Below are 13,400 nucleotides of genomic sequence, written 5' to 3'. Positions count from 1 at the left end.
CCTCCAGAGTGACCGTAACACCATCCACAAGAACCTCTGCATTAACCTCTTTGTGGCCGAGTTCATCTTCCTCGTGGGCATCAACAAGGTCAACTACCAGGTAGGGGCCAAGTCGCTGGTCTCCTCAATGCTCCTCTTCGCTACCAGTTTAGTTTATTGTCACGTGTACCGAGCGAGGTACAGTGAAAAGCTTTTGTTGCGCGCTAATAGACAATAGACAATAGGTGCAGGAGGAGGATATCTTTAAGGCAGAGATAGATTCTTGATTAGTGCGGGTGTCGGCGATTATAGAAACATGGAAACATAGAAAATAGGTGCAGGAGGAGGCCATTTGGCCCTTCGAGCCAGCACCGCCATTCAACCTGATCATGGCTGATCATTCTCAATCAGTACCCCGTTCCTGCCTTCTCCCCATACCCCCTGACTCCGCTATCCTTTAGAGCTCTATCTAGCTCTCTCTTGAATGCATTCAGAGAATTGGCCTCCACTGCCTTCTGAGGCAAAGAATTCCACAGATTCACAACTCTCAGTCAGCGAACCAGTCAGCGGAAAGACAACGCGTTATTACAACCGAACCATTCCCCTGCATTGATACGTGATAAGATCTCAAGATTCAAGATTCAATTTATTGCCACGTGTACCAATTAAGGTACAGTGAAATTTGAGTTTCCATTACAGCCATTCTAAGTGAAATGCAACAAGCCACATGAAATAAAATTTAACATAAACATCCACCACAGCGGACTCCACATTCCTCACTGTGATGGAAGGTAATAAAGTTCAACCATCTTCCTCTTTGTTCACCCGCGGTCGGGGCATTTGAACCGTCCGCAGTCGCCGCTGCCGACTGTCCGAGGCCCTCGTGTCGGGATGATCGAAACTCCCCGCGTCGGGACGGTTGAAACTCTCCGCGGCACGGAGCTCCCGAGTCGGCCTCTTCTCACCAGATCTGAGAGGAGTTTAAGAAGATCATAGTTAAAAGGATAAATTTTGGTGTAGGAGTCGAGATTCAAGAGTGTGGAGCGATTGTGATGTGTGATTGTAGATCTGCTTCTGTGGCTAGCATGCCACTAGTCTCCTGGGTTGCCAGCCGACTTGCACAGGGCTGGGCGCCATCTTGTGGCTCGAAGGGCCGAATGGCCTCCTCCTGCACCTATTGTCTATTGTCTCTGAATTTTGTCGGCGCCCTTTGTGTGGCGACTCTTTGCATACCTTAGGTATGCGAAACAAAGAATATCACTGCGGCTTGTCACATGTGACAATAATGTAGAAACATAGAAAATAGGTGCAGCAGGAGGCCATTCGGCCCTTCGAGCCAGCACCGCCATTCATTGTGATCATGGCTGATCATCCTACAATCAGTACCCCGTGCCTGCCTTCTCCCCATATCCATTGATTCCGCTAGCCCCTAGAGCTCTATCTAACTCTCTCTTAAATCCATCCGGTGAATCGGCCTCCACTGCCCTCTGTGGCAGAGAATCCCACAAATTCACAACTCTCTGGGTGAAAAAGTTTTTTCTCACCTCAGTGTTAAATGGCCTCCTCCTTTATTCTTAGACTGTGTGTGTGGCCCCTGGTTCTGGACTTCCCCCCCCAACATTGGGAACATTTTTTCCAGCATCTATCTTTGTCCAGTCCTTTCATAATTTTATACGGAGAGGATGAGACGGAGCTTCTTCCCACAGGCCATCAGGACTGTCAACTTTGATAACCCCAGAGACTAAATTTTTGTCGACACTTTTTGTGCTATGTTTAGTAACTTATTAACTTTATTTATATGCTGTAACTGTAATTATTTTTGTGCACAACCCGCAGGCATTGCCACTTTCATTTCACTGCACATCGAGTATGTGTATGTGACAAATAAATTTGACTTGACTTGACTTGACTTGAAAATCCCCTCTCATCCTTCTAAACTCCAGTTGATACGTAGTTTTGCTTCCAAGAACGACTTGGAGATCACATAGTTAGGTACAGTTGCAGATTTTTTAATGTAATTACATGGACAACTGATGAATTATTTAGCAACAGCAAAATGTGAAATTGGTCATTTATATAAATGTCACCGGGTTCTGCGAATGACGGACATGATTGTGTTGATCCTTTAAGTGGTGGTGGTGGTGGTGATAGATTTATTGAGTTGTGAGAGGGGCCATCATTGTCTCTGGCCTTGCATTCCAAATTACAAAGTGAGGAAATGCTGTCATAGTTGGCTCAATCACTTGCTATTTCCACCCTGGGTGATAGAAACCAGTCATACCGTCACAGAGTGATATACAGCGTGGAAACAGCAGGCCCTTCAATCCAACCTGCCCACACCGGCCAACATGTCCCAGCTACCTGCCCGCATTTGGTCCACATCCCTCCAAACCTGTCCTAATCCATGTACCTGTCTAACTGTTTCCTAAACGTTGGGATAGTCCCAGCCTCAACCACCTCCTCTGGCAGCTCGTTCCATACACCCACCACCCTTTGTGTGAAAATGTTACCCCTCAGATTCCTATTAAATCTTTTCCCCTTCACCTGAAACCTATGTCCTCCCCTTATTGACTCCTCTACTCTGGGAAAGATGCTCAGTGCGTCCACCCGATCTATTCCTCTCATGATTTTATACGCCTCTACAAGATCACCCCTCATCCTCCTGCGCTCCAAGAAATAGAGACCCCACCTACGTTAGACACAAAATGTGTCCAGTAACTCAGCGGGTCAGGCAGCATCCCTGGAGAGAAGGAATGGGTGACGTTTCAGGTTGAGACACTTCTGCAGTCTGAAGAAGGGTCTCGACCCAAAACGTCACCCATTCCTTCTCACTGGAGATGCTGCCTGACCCGCTGAGTTACTCCAGCATTTTGTGTGTCTACCTTTGGTTTAAACCAGCGTCTGCAGTTCTTTCGTACACATTCTACCGCTGTGCCACTTGGGCTTGGTTTGTGAGAGAATCTTTGTCTGGTTTCAGATCGCCTGCTCGGTATTTGCCGGAGTGCTTCACTTTTTCTTCCTGGCCGCGTTTGTGTGGATGTGCCTGGAGGGGGTGCAGCTCTACCTCATGCTGGTGGAGGTCTTCGAGAGCGAGTACTCACGGAAGAAGTACTTCTACCTCTGCGGTTACCTCATCCCCGCCATCATCGTCGGAGTCTCCGCGGCGATCGACTACAAGAGCTACGGGACCAAGAAAGTGTGAGTCCGCACAGTTTAGTTCACCATCACCTGCGCCGAGGTACAGCGAAAAGCCTTTTTGTTGCTCGCTGACCGGTCAGCGGAAAGACAATGCGGGTGCTCCTCGACTTACGACGGGGTTACTATCTGATAAGCCCATCGTAAATCAAAAATATCGTAAGTTGAAAATGTATTTAATACACCTAACCTACCCAACATCACAGCCACCTAACCTACCCAACATCACAGCCACCTAACCCACCCAACATCACAGCCACCTAACCTACCCAACATCACAGCCACCTAACCTACCCAACATCACAGCCACCTAACCCACCCAACATCACAGTCACCTAACCCACCCAACATCACAGCCACCTAACCTTCTCAACATCATAGCCACCTAACCCACCCAACATCACAGCCACCTAACAATAGACAATAGGTGCAGGAGGAGGCCACTCGGCCCTTCAAGCCTGCTTCATTCAGCATTGTATCTGTGAAGGCTGATGGATGGTTGGTGCGGACTCGATGGGCCGAAGGGCCTGTTTCCGCGCTGTATCCCTAAATTCTAAAGGCTAATCGCTGGTTGGGCGCCATCTTGGTAGCAGTCTGTACTGAAGTTTGTACCTTCTCCCCGTGACCTGCGTGGGTTTCCTCCGGGTGCTCCGGTTTTCTCCCCCACATACAGGTCTGTAGGTTAATTGGCTTGGGATAAATGTAAATTGTCCCTAGTGTGTGTAGGATAGTGTTAAGTGTGCGGGGATCGCTGGTCGGCGCGGACTCGGTGGGCCGAAGGGCCTGCTCCATTCAGCATTGAACCTGTGAAAGCTGATGGATGGGCGGCGCGGACCCGGTGGGCCGAAGGGCCTGTTTCCGCGCTGCCTTTCTAAATTCTACGGGCTGACCGCTAGTCGGCGCGGACTCGGTGGGCCGAAGGGCCTGTTTCCGCGCTGCCTTTCTAAATTCTACGGGCTGAGCACTGGCAGGGGCGGACCCGGTGGGCCGAAGGGCCTGTTTGCGCGCTGCACCTGTAAAAGTCCAAAGGCCGACAGAGTAAAGCCAAGGGCTGGTCTTCCATCAAGATCGTACGCGGGGAATTTCTACGAAAATGTGGATTTTAAGCCGACCTGTCCTCTCTTTCCAGCTGCTGGCTTCGATACGACAACCATTTCATCTGGAGCTTCATCGGCCCGGTGACCTTCATCATTGCGGTGAGTGGTTCCCACGCCTTCTTGGAGCCGATGATCCACTTTGTCGTTGGCCTGGGCGGGCGGTGGGTGTCCTGGGACTATGGTCCACCCTTTAACAATGAATGGCCTGTGTCAACTGTGCCTGTGTGTTCATTGGGAGGGAAGAGAGCTTTCAACACCCGGCGAGACACGGAGTGATAATGCCTGGATTTTCCGCGCCGCGTTGAGTGATGTTTCCATTTCTCATCAAACGGACTGATCTATTAATGGGTCACTGTGCGCAGTGGAACCCTGGTCAGGAAACCAAAGATCCTGTACGTTTTTATGCTTCAAATCCCAAGGCCCAGATATATATTTTTTTGCTTTTCTCTCTGCGGCCACGTTCTCAATTGTCCTCGAGATAGATGGGTCGGAAAGGAAGCTGGTGAACAATGGCCAGGGTGTTTCCAGACTGTCGCAGAGTCAGAGAGAGCCACACAGTGTGGAAACAGGCCCAACTTACCCAACTGATTGAGAATGATCAGCCACGATCACATTGAATGGTGGTGCTGGCTCGAAGGGCCGAATGGCCTACTCCTGCACCTATCGAAGGTATTTATTCACAAAATGCTGGAGTAACTCAGCAGGTCAGGCAGCATCTCAGGAGAGAAGGGATGGGTGACGTTTCGGGTCGAGTCCCTTCTTCAGTCTGATGTCAGGGGGGGCGGGACAAAGGAAGGATATAGGTGGAGACAGGAAGATAGAGGGAGAACTGGGAAGGAGGAGGGGAAGAGAGGGACAGAAGAACTATCTAAAGTTGGAGAAGTCGATGTTCATACCACTGGGCTGCAAGCTGCCCAAGCAAAATATGAGATGCTGTTAAACTCCTGCACCTATTGTCTATTGTCTACCCACACCGGCCAACAATGCCCCATCTATACTAGAACGTCCTGCCTGCGTTTGGTCCATTTCCCTCCACACCTCTCCCATCCATGTACCTGTCTAGAAACATAGAAAATAGATGCAGGAGGAGGTCATTCGGCCCTTTGAGCCATCCCAGCACCGCCATTCATTGTGATCATGGCTGATCATCCACAATCAGTAACCCGTGCCTGCCTTCTCCCCATACCCCTTGATTCCGCTAGCCCCTAGAGCTCTACCTAACTCTCTCTTAAATTCATCCAGTGAATTGGCCTCCACTGCCCTCCGTGGCAGAGAATTCCACAAATTCACAACTCTCTGGGCGAAAAAGTTTTTTCTCACCTCAGTTTTAAATGGCCTCCCCTTTATTCTTAGACTGTGTGGCCCCTGGTTCTGGAATGTTTCTTAAACGTTGTTCCTAAGGTCATAAGTGATTGGAGCATAATTAGGTCATTCGGCCCATCAAGTCTACTCCGCCATTCAATCATGGCTGATCTATCTCTCCCGCTCAACCCCATTCTCCTGCCTTCTCCCCATAACCAACTGACACCCGCACTGATGTACAGGGCGGTCACGGTGGTGCAGCGGTAGAGTTGCTGCCTTACAGCGAATGCAGCGCCGGGGACACAGGTTGATCCCGACTACGGGCGCCGTCTGTACGGAGTTTGTACGTTCTCCCCGTGACCTGCGTGGGTTTTCAATGAGATCTCGGTTGTCTCCCACACTCCAAAGACGTACAGGTATGTTGGTTAATTGGCTGGGCAAATGTAAAAATTGGCCCTAGTGTGTGTAGGATAGTGTTAGTGCGCGGGGATCGCTGGGCGGCGCGGACCCGGTGGGCCGAAGGGCCTGTTTCTGCGCTGTATCTCTAAATCTAAATCTAAATCTGATCAAGTGATGGTAAATATGATGTCTTAAGACTTTACACATACGGCGCAGAAACAGGCCCTTCGGCCCACTGGGACCGTGCTGTCCAGTGATCACCCCCTACACGAGCATTATCCTACACATACTAGGGACAGTTTGCCTTTTTTTTACCAATGCCAATTAACCTACAAACCCGCGCGTCTTTGGAGTGCGGGAGGAAACCGGTGCACCCGGGGAAAACCCACGCAGGTCAGGGGGAGAACGTACAAACCCTGTACAGACAAAAATCCGTAGTCAGGATCGAACCCGGGTCTCTGGTGCTGTGAGGCAGCAACTCTACCCTCTGCGCCACCGCGCTGCCCTGGAGGAGAGGTAGAAAGGTAGACAACAGGTAGAACGAAGGGGAAGATACAGAGTGCAGAACGTAGTTTAGTTTAGTTTAGTTTAGTTTAGAGATACAGCGCGGAAACAGGCCCTTTCAGCCCAACGGGTCCGCGCCGACCAGCGATCCCCGCACACTAACACTATCCTACACCCACTAGGGACAATTTTTACATTTACACCAGGCCAATTAATCTACGAACCTGCACGTCTTTGGAGTGTGGGAGGAAACCGAAGATCTCGGAGAAAACACACACAGGTCAATAGACAATAGACAATAGGTGCAGGAGGAGGCCATTCGGCCCTTCGAGCCAGCACCGCCATTCGATGTGATAATGGCTGATCATTCTCAATCAGTACCCCGTTCCTGCCTTCTCCCCATACCCCCTGACTCCGCTATCCTTAAGAGCTCTATCTCGCTCTCTCTTGACTGCATTCAGAGAATTGGCCTCCACTGCCTTCTGAGGCAGAGAATTCCACAGATTCACAACTCTCTGACTGAAAAAGTTTTTCCTCATCTCAGTTTTAAATGGCCTACCCCTTATTCTTAAACTGCGGCCCCTTGTTCTGGACTTCCCCAACATTGGGAACATGTTTCCTGCCTCTAACCTGTCCAACCCCTTAATAATCTTATACGTTTCGATAAGATCTCCTCTCATCCTTCTAAATTCCAGTGTATACAAGCCTAGTCGCTCCAGTCTTTCAACATATGACAGTCCCGCCATTCCGGGAATTAACCTAGTAAACCTAGGGGAGAACGTGCAAACTCCGTACAGACAGCGCCTGTAGTCGGGATTGAACCCGGGTCTCCGGCGTTGCATTCGCTTTAAGGCAGCAACTCTACCGCTGCGCCACCATGACCGCCCAACAAGTTCTAAGCACTGTAGCGCACCAGTTCCAGAGACAAAGCCCACAATGGGGTAGGGGTGAATCGGACAGTACCCTAGCTCACGGAAGGATGGACCGTTCAGAAGCCTGATAACAGAGGGGAAAGAAGTTGTTTGGAAACACATGCCTCAAGAGTTCACCATCCCATCCTTCCTGCCACCAACAAAGACATTCTTATATCAGCCTCCTTTGAATGACTTGGAAGGTTATCATATCCATAAAGAAAGCTGTGTGCATGTAACCGAGCATTGGCAGAACATTAGTGTGCCTGAAATGCTGTAATGAAAGCTTGGATCGTGGCAAGTCAATGGCATAACTTATCGTACAGGCAACTCCATCGGCACCTTTAATATTTCATTTGGTTCACTCGTAGTTCATCCCCACACACATGCCTTTCTTCTGAGATAGATCGGGTGGTCCGCTGGTCACAGAGAGGGTGGAACAGGCTGGCTTCACCTGTTCGACAGTGAACACCCCTTATCAGGCTTCACGGGCCAAACTTCAGAAGTCATCGGAGCAGAATTAGGCCATTCGGCCCTTCGAGTAAGCCGTTGCGGACCGAAGGGTCTGATTCCGTGCTGTGCGACTCTATGACTCCAATGCCTCACACCACTGTTGACCCAGGTTCGATCCTGGCCTGGGGTGTTGTCATAAGGTCACGTCCTTAAGAGCAGAATTAAGCCATTCGGCCCATCAAGCCTACTCTGCCATTCCATCATGGCTAATAGACAATAGACAATAGGTGCAGGAGTAGGCCATTCGGCCCTTCGTGCCAGCACCGCCATTCAATGTGATCATGGCTGATCATTCTCAATCAGTACCCCGTTCCTGCCTTCTCCCCGTACCCCCTGACTCCGCTATCCTTAAGAGCTCTATCTAGCTCTCTCTTGAAAGCACTCAGAGAATTGGCCTCCACTGCCCTCTGAGGCAGAGAATTTCACAGATTCACAACACTCCGACTGAAAACCATTTTCCTCAACTCCGTTCTAAATGGCCTACCCCTTATTCTTAAACTGTGGAGTCAGACGGCACCCGTGATCAGGATCGATCCCGGTTCCCTGGCGCTGTGAGGCAGCGACACTACCGCTACGCCACCGTGCCGCACTCTAACGTGGCTCAGAGAAGCTGAGGGAGGGGGGAGAAAGATGGGGTCACACGTACCACCTTTACAACATCGTCTCACTGTTCGCATCTCATCGTACCCATGTCTGCAGCACAGGTTGTGTGGAGTGAAGTTCAGACAATCGGCGGGGAAGATGTGATTCGACCAGGCAGCCTGATAGTTTTAAGATCCACTTCAGTAACTCTAAATAGGGCGGTCACGGTGGCGCAGCGGTAGAGTTGCTGCCTCACAGCGAATGCAGCGCCAGAGACCCGGGTTCCATCCCGACTACGGGCGCCGTCTGTACGGAGTTTGTACGTTCTCCCCGTGACCTGCGTGGGTTTTCTCCGATATCTTTGGTTTCCTCCCACACTCCAGCTTTGTAGGTTAATTGGCTTGGTAAATGTAAAAAATTCAGATGGCGTTAGTGTGCGGGGATCGCTGGTCGGGGCGGACCCGGTGGGCCAAAAGGGCCTGTTTCCGCGCTAAACTAAACTAAACTAAACTCAGGAGGTTTAAAGGTACGAGGCAGATACAGGCCCTTCGGCCCAGTGAGTCCGAGCTGACCGGCGATCCCCGCACACTAGCACTATCCTATACACACCAATTACAATTATACCAAGCCAATTAACCTACAAACCCGCACGTCTTTGGAGTGTGGGGGGAAACCGAAGCACCCGGGAAAAACCCACGCAGGTCACGGGGAGAACGTACAAACTCCGTACAGACAGCACCCGTGGTTGGGATCGAACCCGGGTCTCTGGCGCTGTGAGGCAGCAACTCTACCGCTGCGCCACCCCGTTCTATTCCTTTCCTATTCCTCTAGTTTCATAAGGGGTAAAGTCAGTGGACGTATAACCCTGTTCAGGAACAGTCATCCATCACAAACTAACTGGTGTTCAAGCCTTTGTTACTGTGAAATATTGATTCGAGAGCTAAAATAACTATGTCAAACCATTCATTGCACGTTCTACTTTGGCGCGCTTAATATTTAATAACTATATTTCTCTTTTGGGGATCTCGCACTGTATTAAAAACAAATTATCAAAATGAACAGTGGTCCCCAAGGAAAGATTCGGGCAGTTTACAGACAGAGATAGTTCAGATCGTTCATTCATGAGAGAAATAGATCGAGTAAATGCACACAGCATCTTTTGCCCAGAGCTGGGGAGTCATGGGACCAGAGGACATAGGTTTAAGCTGAGGTGGTAAAGATTAAATGGGAACCTGAGGCATAACTCTTTTACACAAAGGGTGGTAGAACGGGCTTCCAGAGGAGGTAGTTGAGGCAGGAACTATCGCAACGTTGAAGAAACATTTAGACAATAGACAATAGGTGCAGGAGTAGGCCATTCGGCCCTTCGAGCCAGCACCGCCATTCACTGTGATCATGGCTGATCATTCTCAATCAGTACCCCGTTCCTGCCTTCTCCCCATACCCCCTGACTCCGCTATCCTTAAGAGCTCTATCTAGCTCTCTCTTGAATGCATTCAGAGAATTGGCCTCCACTGCCTTCTGACGGTGAGTAAGGTGGGCCTAAAATTGTCGCGCTATCGTGTACCGTTTGGCTGTAGTTCAGGAACAAACAAACAAACAAACGAGAGTTTTAGTGTCTAGATAGATGAAAGGCCTGGATAGAGTGGATGTGGAGAGGATGTTTCCACTAGTGGGAGAGTCTAGGACCAGAGGGCACAGCCTCAGAATAAAAGGATGTTCCTTGAGGAAGGAGATGAGGAGGAATTTCTTTGGCCAGTGGCTGGTGAATCTGTGGAATTCATTGCCGTAGATGGCTGAGGAGGCCAAGTCTCGACCCGAAACGTCACCCATTCCTTCTCTCCAGAGATGCTGCCTGTCCCGCTGAGTTACTCCAGCATTTTGTGTCCATCTTCGGCGTAAATCCCCCGGGATGGCGGGACTGTCATGTGAGGAAAGATTGGAAAGACTGGGCTTGTATTCACTGGAGTTTAGAAGGATGAGAGGGGACGTATAAAATTATAAAAGGACTGGACAAGCTAGATGCAGGAAAAATGTTGGGGGAGTCCAGAACCAGGGGCCACACAGTCTAAGAATAAAGGGGAGGCCATTTAAAACTGAGGTGAGAAAAAACTTTTTCACCCAGAGAGTTGTGAATTTGTGGAATTCTCTGCCACGGAGGGCAGTGGAGGCCAATTCACTGGATGGATTTAAGAGAGAGTTAGATAGAGCTCTAGGGGCTAGTGGAATCAAGGGATATGGGGAGAACGCAGGCACGGGTTATTGATTGTGGACGATCAGCCATGATCACAATGAATGGTGGTGCTGGCTCGAAGGGCCGAATGGCCTCCTCCTGCACCTGTTTTCTATGTTTCTATGTAAACCAGCATCTCCTGTTCCTCCCTATACACTGACTTTTCACTTTGTCATCAGGTCAACATCATCTTTCTGATCATTACTGTCTACAAGATGGTGAAGCATACTCCTACACTGAAACCTGACTCCAGCAGATTGGAGAACATCAAGTAAGTGGTCGGAATGGTGGTGTGGGGCGGGGGGGAGTGGGTTATGGGGTGGAGGTTGGGGAAGAATGGGGGGGACTTGGAATGGGGGGGAGCGGGGAAGCAGCTATTTAGAGATACAGCTTGGTAGCGCAGCGGTAGAGTTGCTGCCTCACAGCGCCAGAGAACCGTGTTCGACCCTGACCACGGGCGCTGTTTGTACGGCGTTTTGTAACGTTCTCCCTGTGACCGGGCGGGTTTTCTCCGGGTGCTCCGGTTTCCTCCCACACTCCAAAGACGTGCTGGTCTCCCGTTTGGTTCAGTTGACTTTATTGTCCCGTGTGCCGAGCGAGGTACAGTGAAAAGCTTTTTGTTGCGTGCTGACCAGCCAGCGGATAGACGGTACGTGATTACAATCGAGTAGCTCCTTCAGTGACAGACTCCTTCACCCCAAGTGCATGAAGGAGAGATATAGGAGGTCCTTCCTTCCCGCTGCTGCGAGACTGCACAACCAGCACTGCTCCCAGCAGACGAGTCAACAATAACAGCTAAGTAATACAATTTATCCTTGTCTTTACTTTTATTTATAATGAATGATCTCTTGCTCTCCACTTTGCTGCTGTAACACTGTCAATTTCCCCGGTGTGGGACGAATAAAGGAATATATTATTATTATTATTATTATTATTAACGCAGAACATAGAACATGATCACGGCTGATCATCCACAATCAGTAACCCGTGCCTGCCTTCTCCCCATATCCCTTGATTCCACTAGCCCATAGAGCTCTATCCAACTCTCTTTTAAATTCATCCATTGAATTGGCCTCCACTGCCCTCTGGGGCAGAGAATTCCATAAATTCACAACTCTCTGGGTGAAAAAGTTCCTTCTCACCTCCGTTTTAAATGGCCTCCCCTTTATTCTTAGACTGTGTGGCCCCTGGTTCTGGACTCCCCCAACACTGGGAACATTTTTCCTGCATCTAGCTTGTCCAGTGGTATTATAATTTTACACGTCTCTATAAGATCCCCCTCTCATCCTTCTAATGGTTCGCTGTATCTCTAAACTACACTAAACTGCCGTGACCTTGTTCATCTCCACCAAAGCTTTCAATCTCCTTCCCGTGAGGAAAGAAGCTGTTTAGTTTAGTTTGGAGTTCCAGCGCGGAAACAGGCCCTTCGGCCCACCGGGTCCGCGCCGACCAGCGATCCCCGCACATTAACACTATCCCACGCACACTAGGGATAATTCACAATTTTACCAAGCCAATTAACCTACAAACCTGTACGTCCGTGAAGTGTGGGAGGAAACCGGGGCACCTGTAGAAACCCCACGCAGGTCACGGGGAGAGTGTTCAAACTCCGCACAGACAGCGCCCGTAGTCGGGATCGAACCCGCCACCTCACGCCGGATGGAGTTGGTGAACGTTCTCCATGAGCCAAGCCGACTGTACCTTGCACTGAACGTTATTCTCTTTATCGTACATCTGTACACTGTGAACGGCTCGATTGTAATTGTAGCCATTACAATCGTGTAATCGAGGGCGTGCAGCGTAGGTTTACTAGGTTAATTCCCGGAATGGCGGGACTATCATATGTTGAAAGGCTGGAGCGACTAGGCTTGTACACACTGGAATTTAGAAGGATGAGAGGAGATCTTATCGAAACATATAAGATTATTAAGGGGTTGGACACGTTAGAGGCAGGAAACATGTGCCCAATGTTGGGGGAGTCCAGAACAAGGGGCCACAGTTTAAGAATAAGGGATAGGCCATTTAGAACGGAGATGAGGAAAAACTTTTTCAGTCAGAGAGTTGTGAATCTGTGGAATTCTCTGCCTCAGAAGGCAGTGGAGGCCAATTCTCTGAATGCATTCAAGAGAGAGCTAGATAGAGCTCTTAAGGATAGCGGAGTCAGGGGGTATGGGGAGAAGGCAGGAACGGGGTACTGATTGAGAATGATCAGCCATGATCACATTGAATGGCGGTGCGTACAGGCTCGAAGGGCCGAATGGCCTCCTCCTGCACCTATTGTCTATTGTCTATCATGCGCTGTCTTTCCGTTGGCTGGGTAGCACGCAGCAAAGAGCTTTACACCTTACCTCGGCACGCGTGACAACAAACTGAACTGAAACTGATCTAAGAACTCACCACTTCCCTCCGAAAGGTCAGGCATGTTTGCCGACTTTGGAGGGTAATTTCAGAAGCCAAGCGAGTGTTAATCTCTCCCTTGCAATGCTCACATTCCTCAGAAGTGAAGCAATTTCTCCGGTGTTTCATAAAGCAGTCTGATGTTTGCTTGGATATTTGCTGTGGCTTAATGCAATTTGTCTTTGCTAAATGGATTTCTTCTCTTTGGTTCTGTAAACTGCTCCTTCGTAATCTTGCTCCCCTCAGAAGTGCGTGTTTGTCAACAGATATACGGAGGCTAGGAATGGA

General features: G+C 49.6%; 1 protein-coding gene across 13 annotated transcripts in view; it reads left to right on the top strand.

Moving 5' to 3' along the window:
• The window catches only part of adgrl2a (adhesion G protein-coupled receptor L2a), a 325,186-nt gene that overhangs the window by 260,139 nt on the left and 51,647 nt on the right, over positions 1-13,400 (top strand). For all 13 annotated transcript variants that reach the window (XM_078408143.1, XM_078408134.1, XM_078408131.1 and 10 more), the window contains 4 exons: positions 1-100; positions 2,957-3,177; positions 4,304-4,370; positions 10,895-10,986. The exon at positions 1-100 is cut by the window's left edge and continues 110 nt beyond it. In XM_078408143.1, coding sequence (XP_078264269.1) covers positions 1-100; positions 2,957-3,177; positions 4,304-4,370; positions 10,895-10,986 — 480 coding nt within the window. The remainder of the gene's footprint in view (positions 101-2,956; positions 3,178-4,303; positions 4,371-10,894; positions 10,987-13,400) is intronic.

The sequence above is a fragment of the Rhinoraja longicauda genome, chromosome 11 (assembly GCF_053455715.1).
Source record: "Rhinoraja longicauda isolate Sanriku21f chromosome 11, sRhiLon1.1, whole genome shotgun sequence".
Classification (NCBI taxonomy): domain Eukaryota; kingdom Metazoa; phylum Chordata; class Chondrichthyes; order Rajiformes; family Arhynchobatidae; genus Rhinoraja; species Rhinoraja longicauda.
The sequence above is the reverse complement of the archived record's forward strand: the minus strand, read 5'-3'. Positions and strand labels throughout refer to the sequence as shown.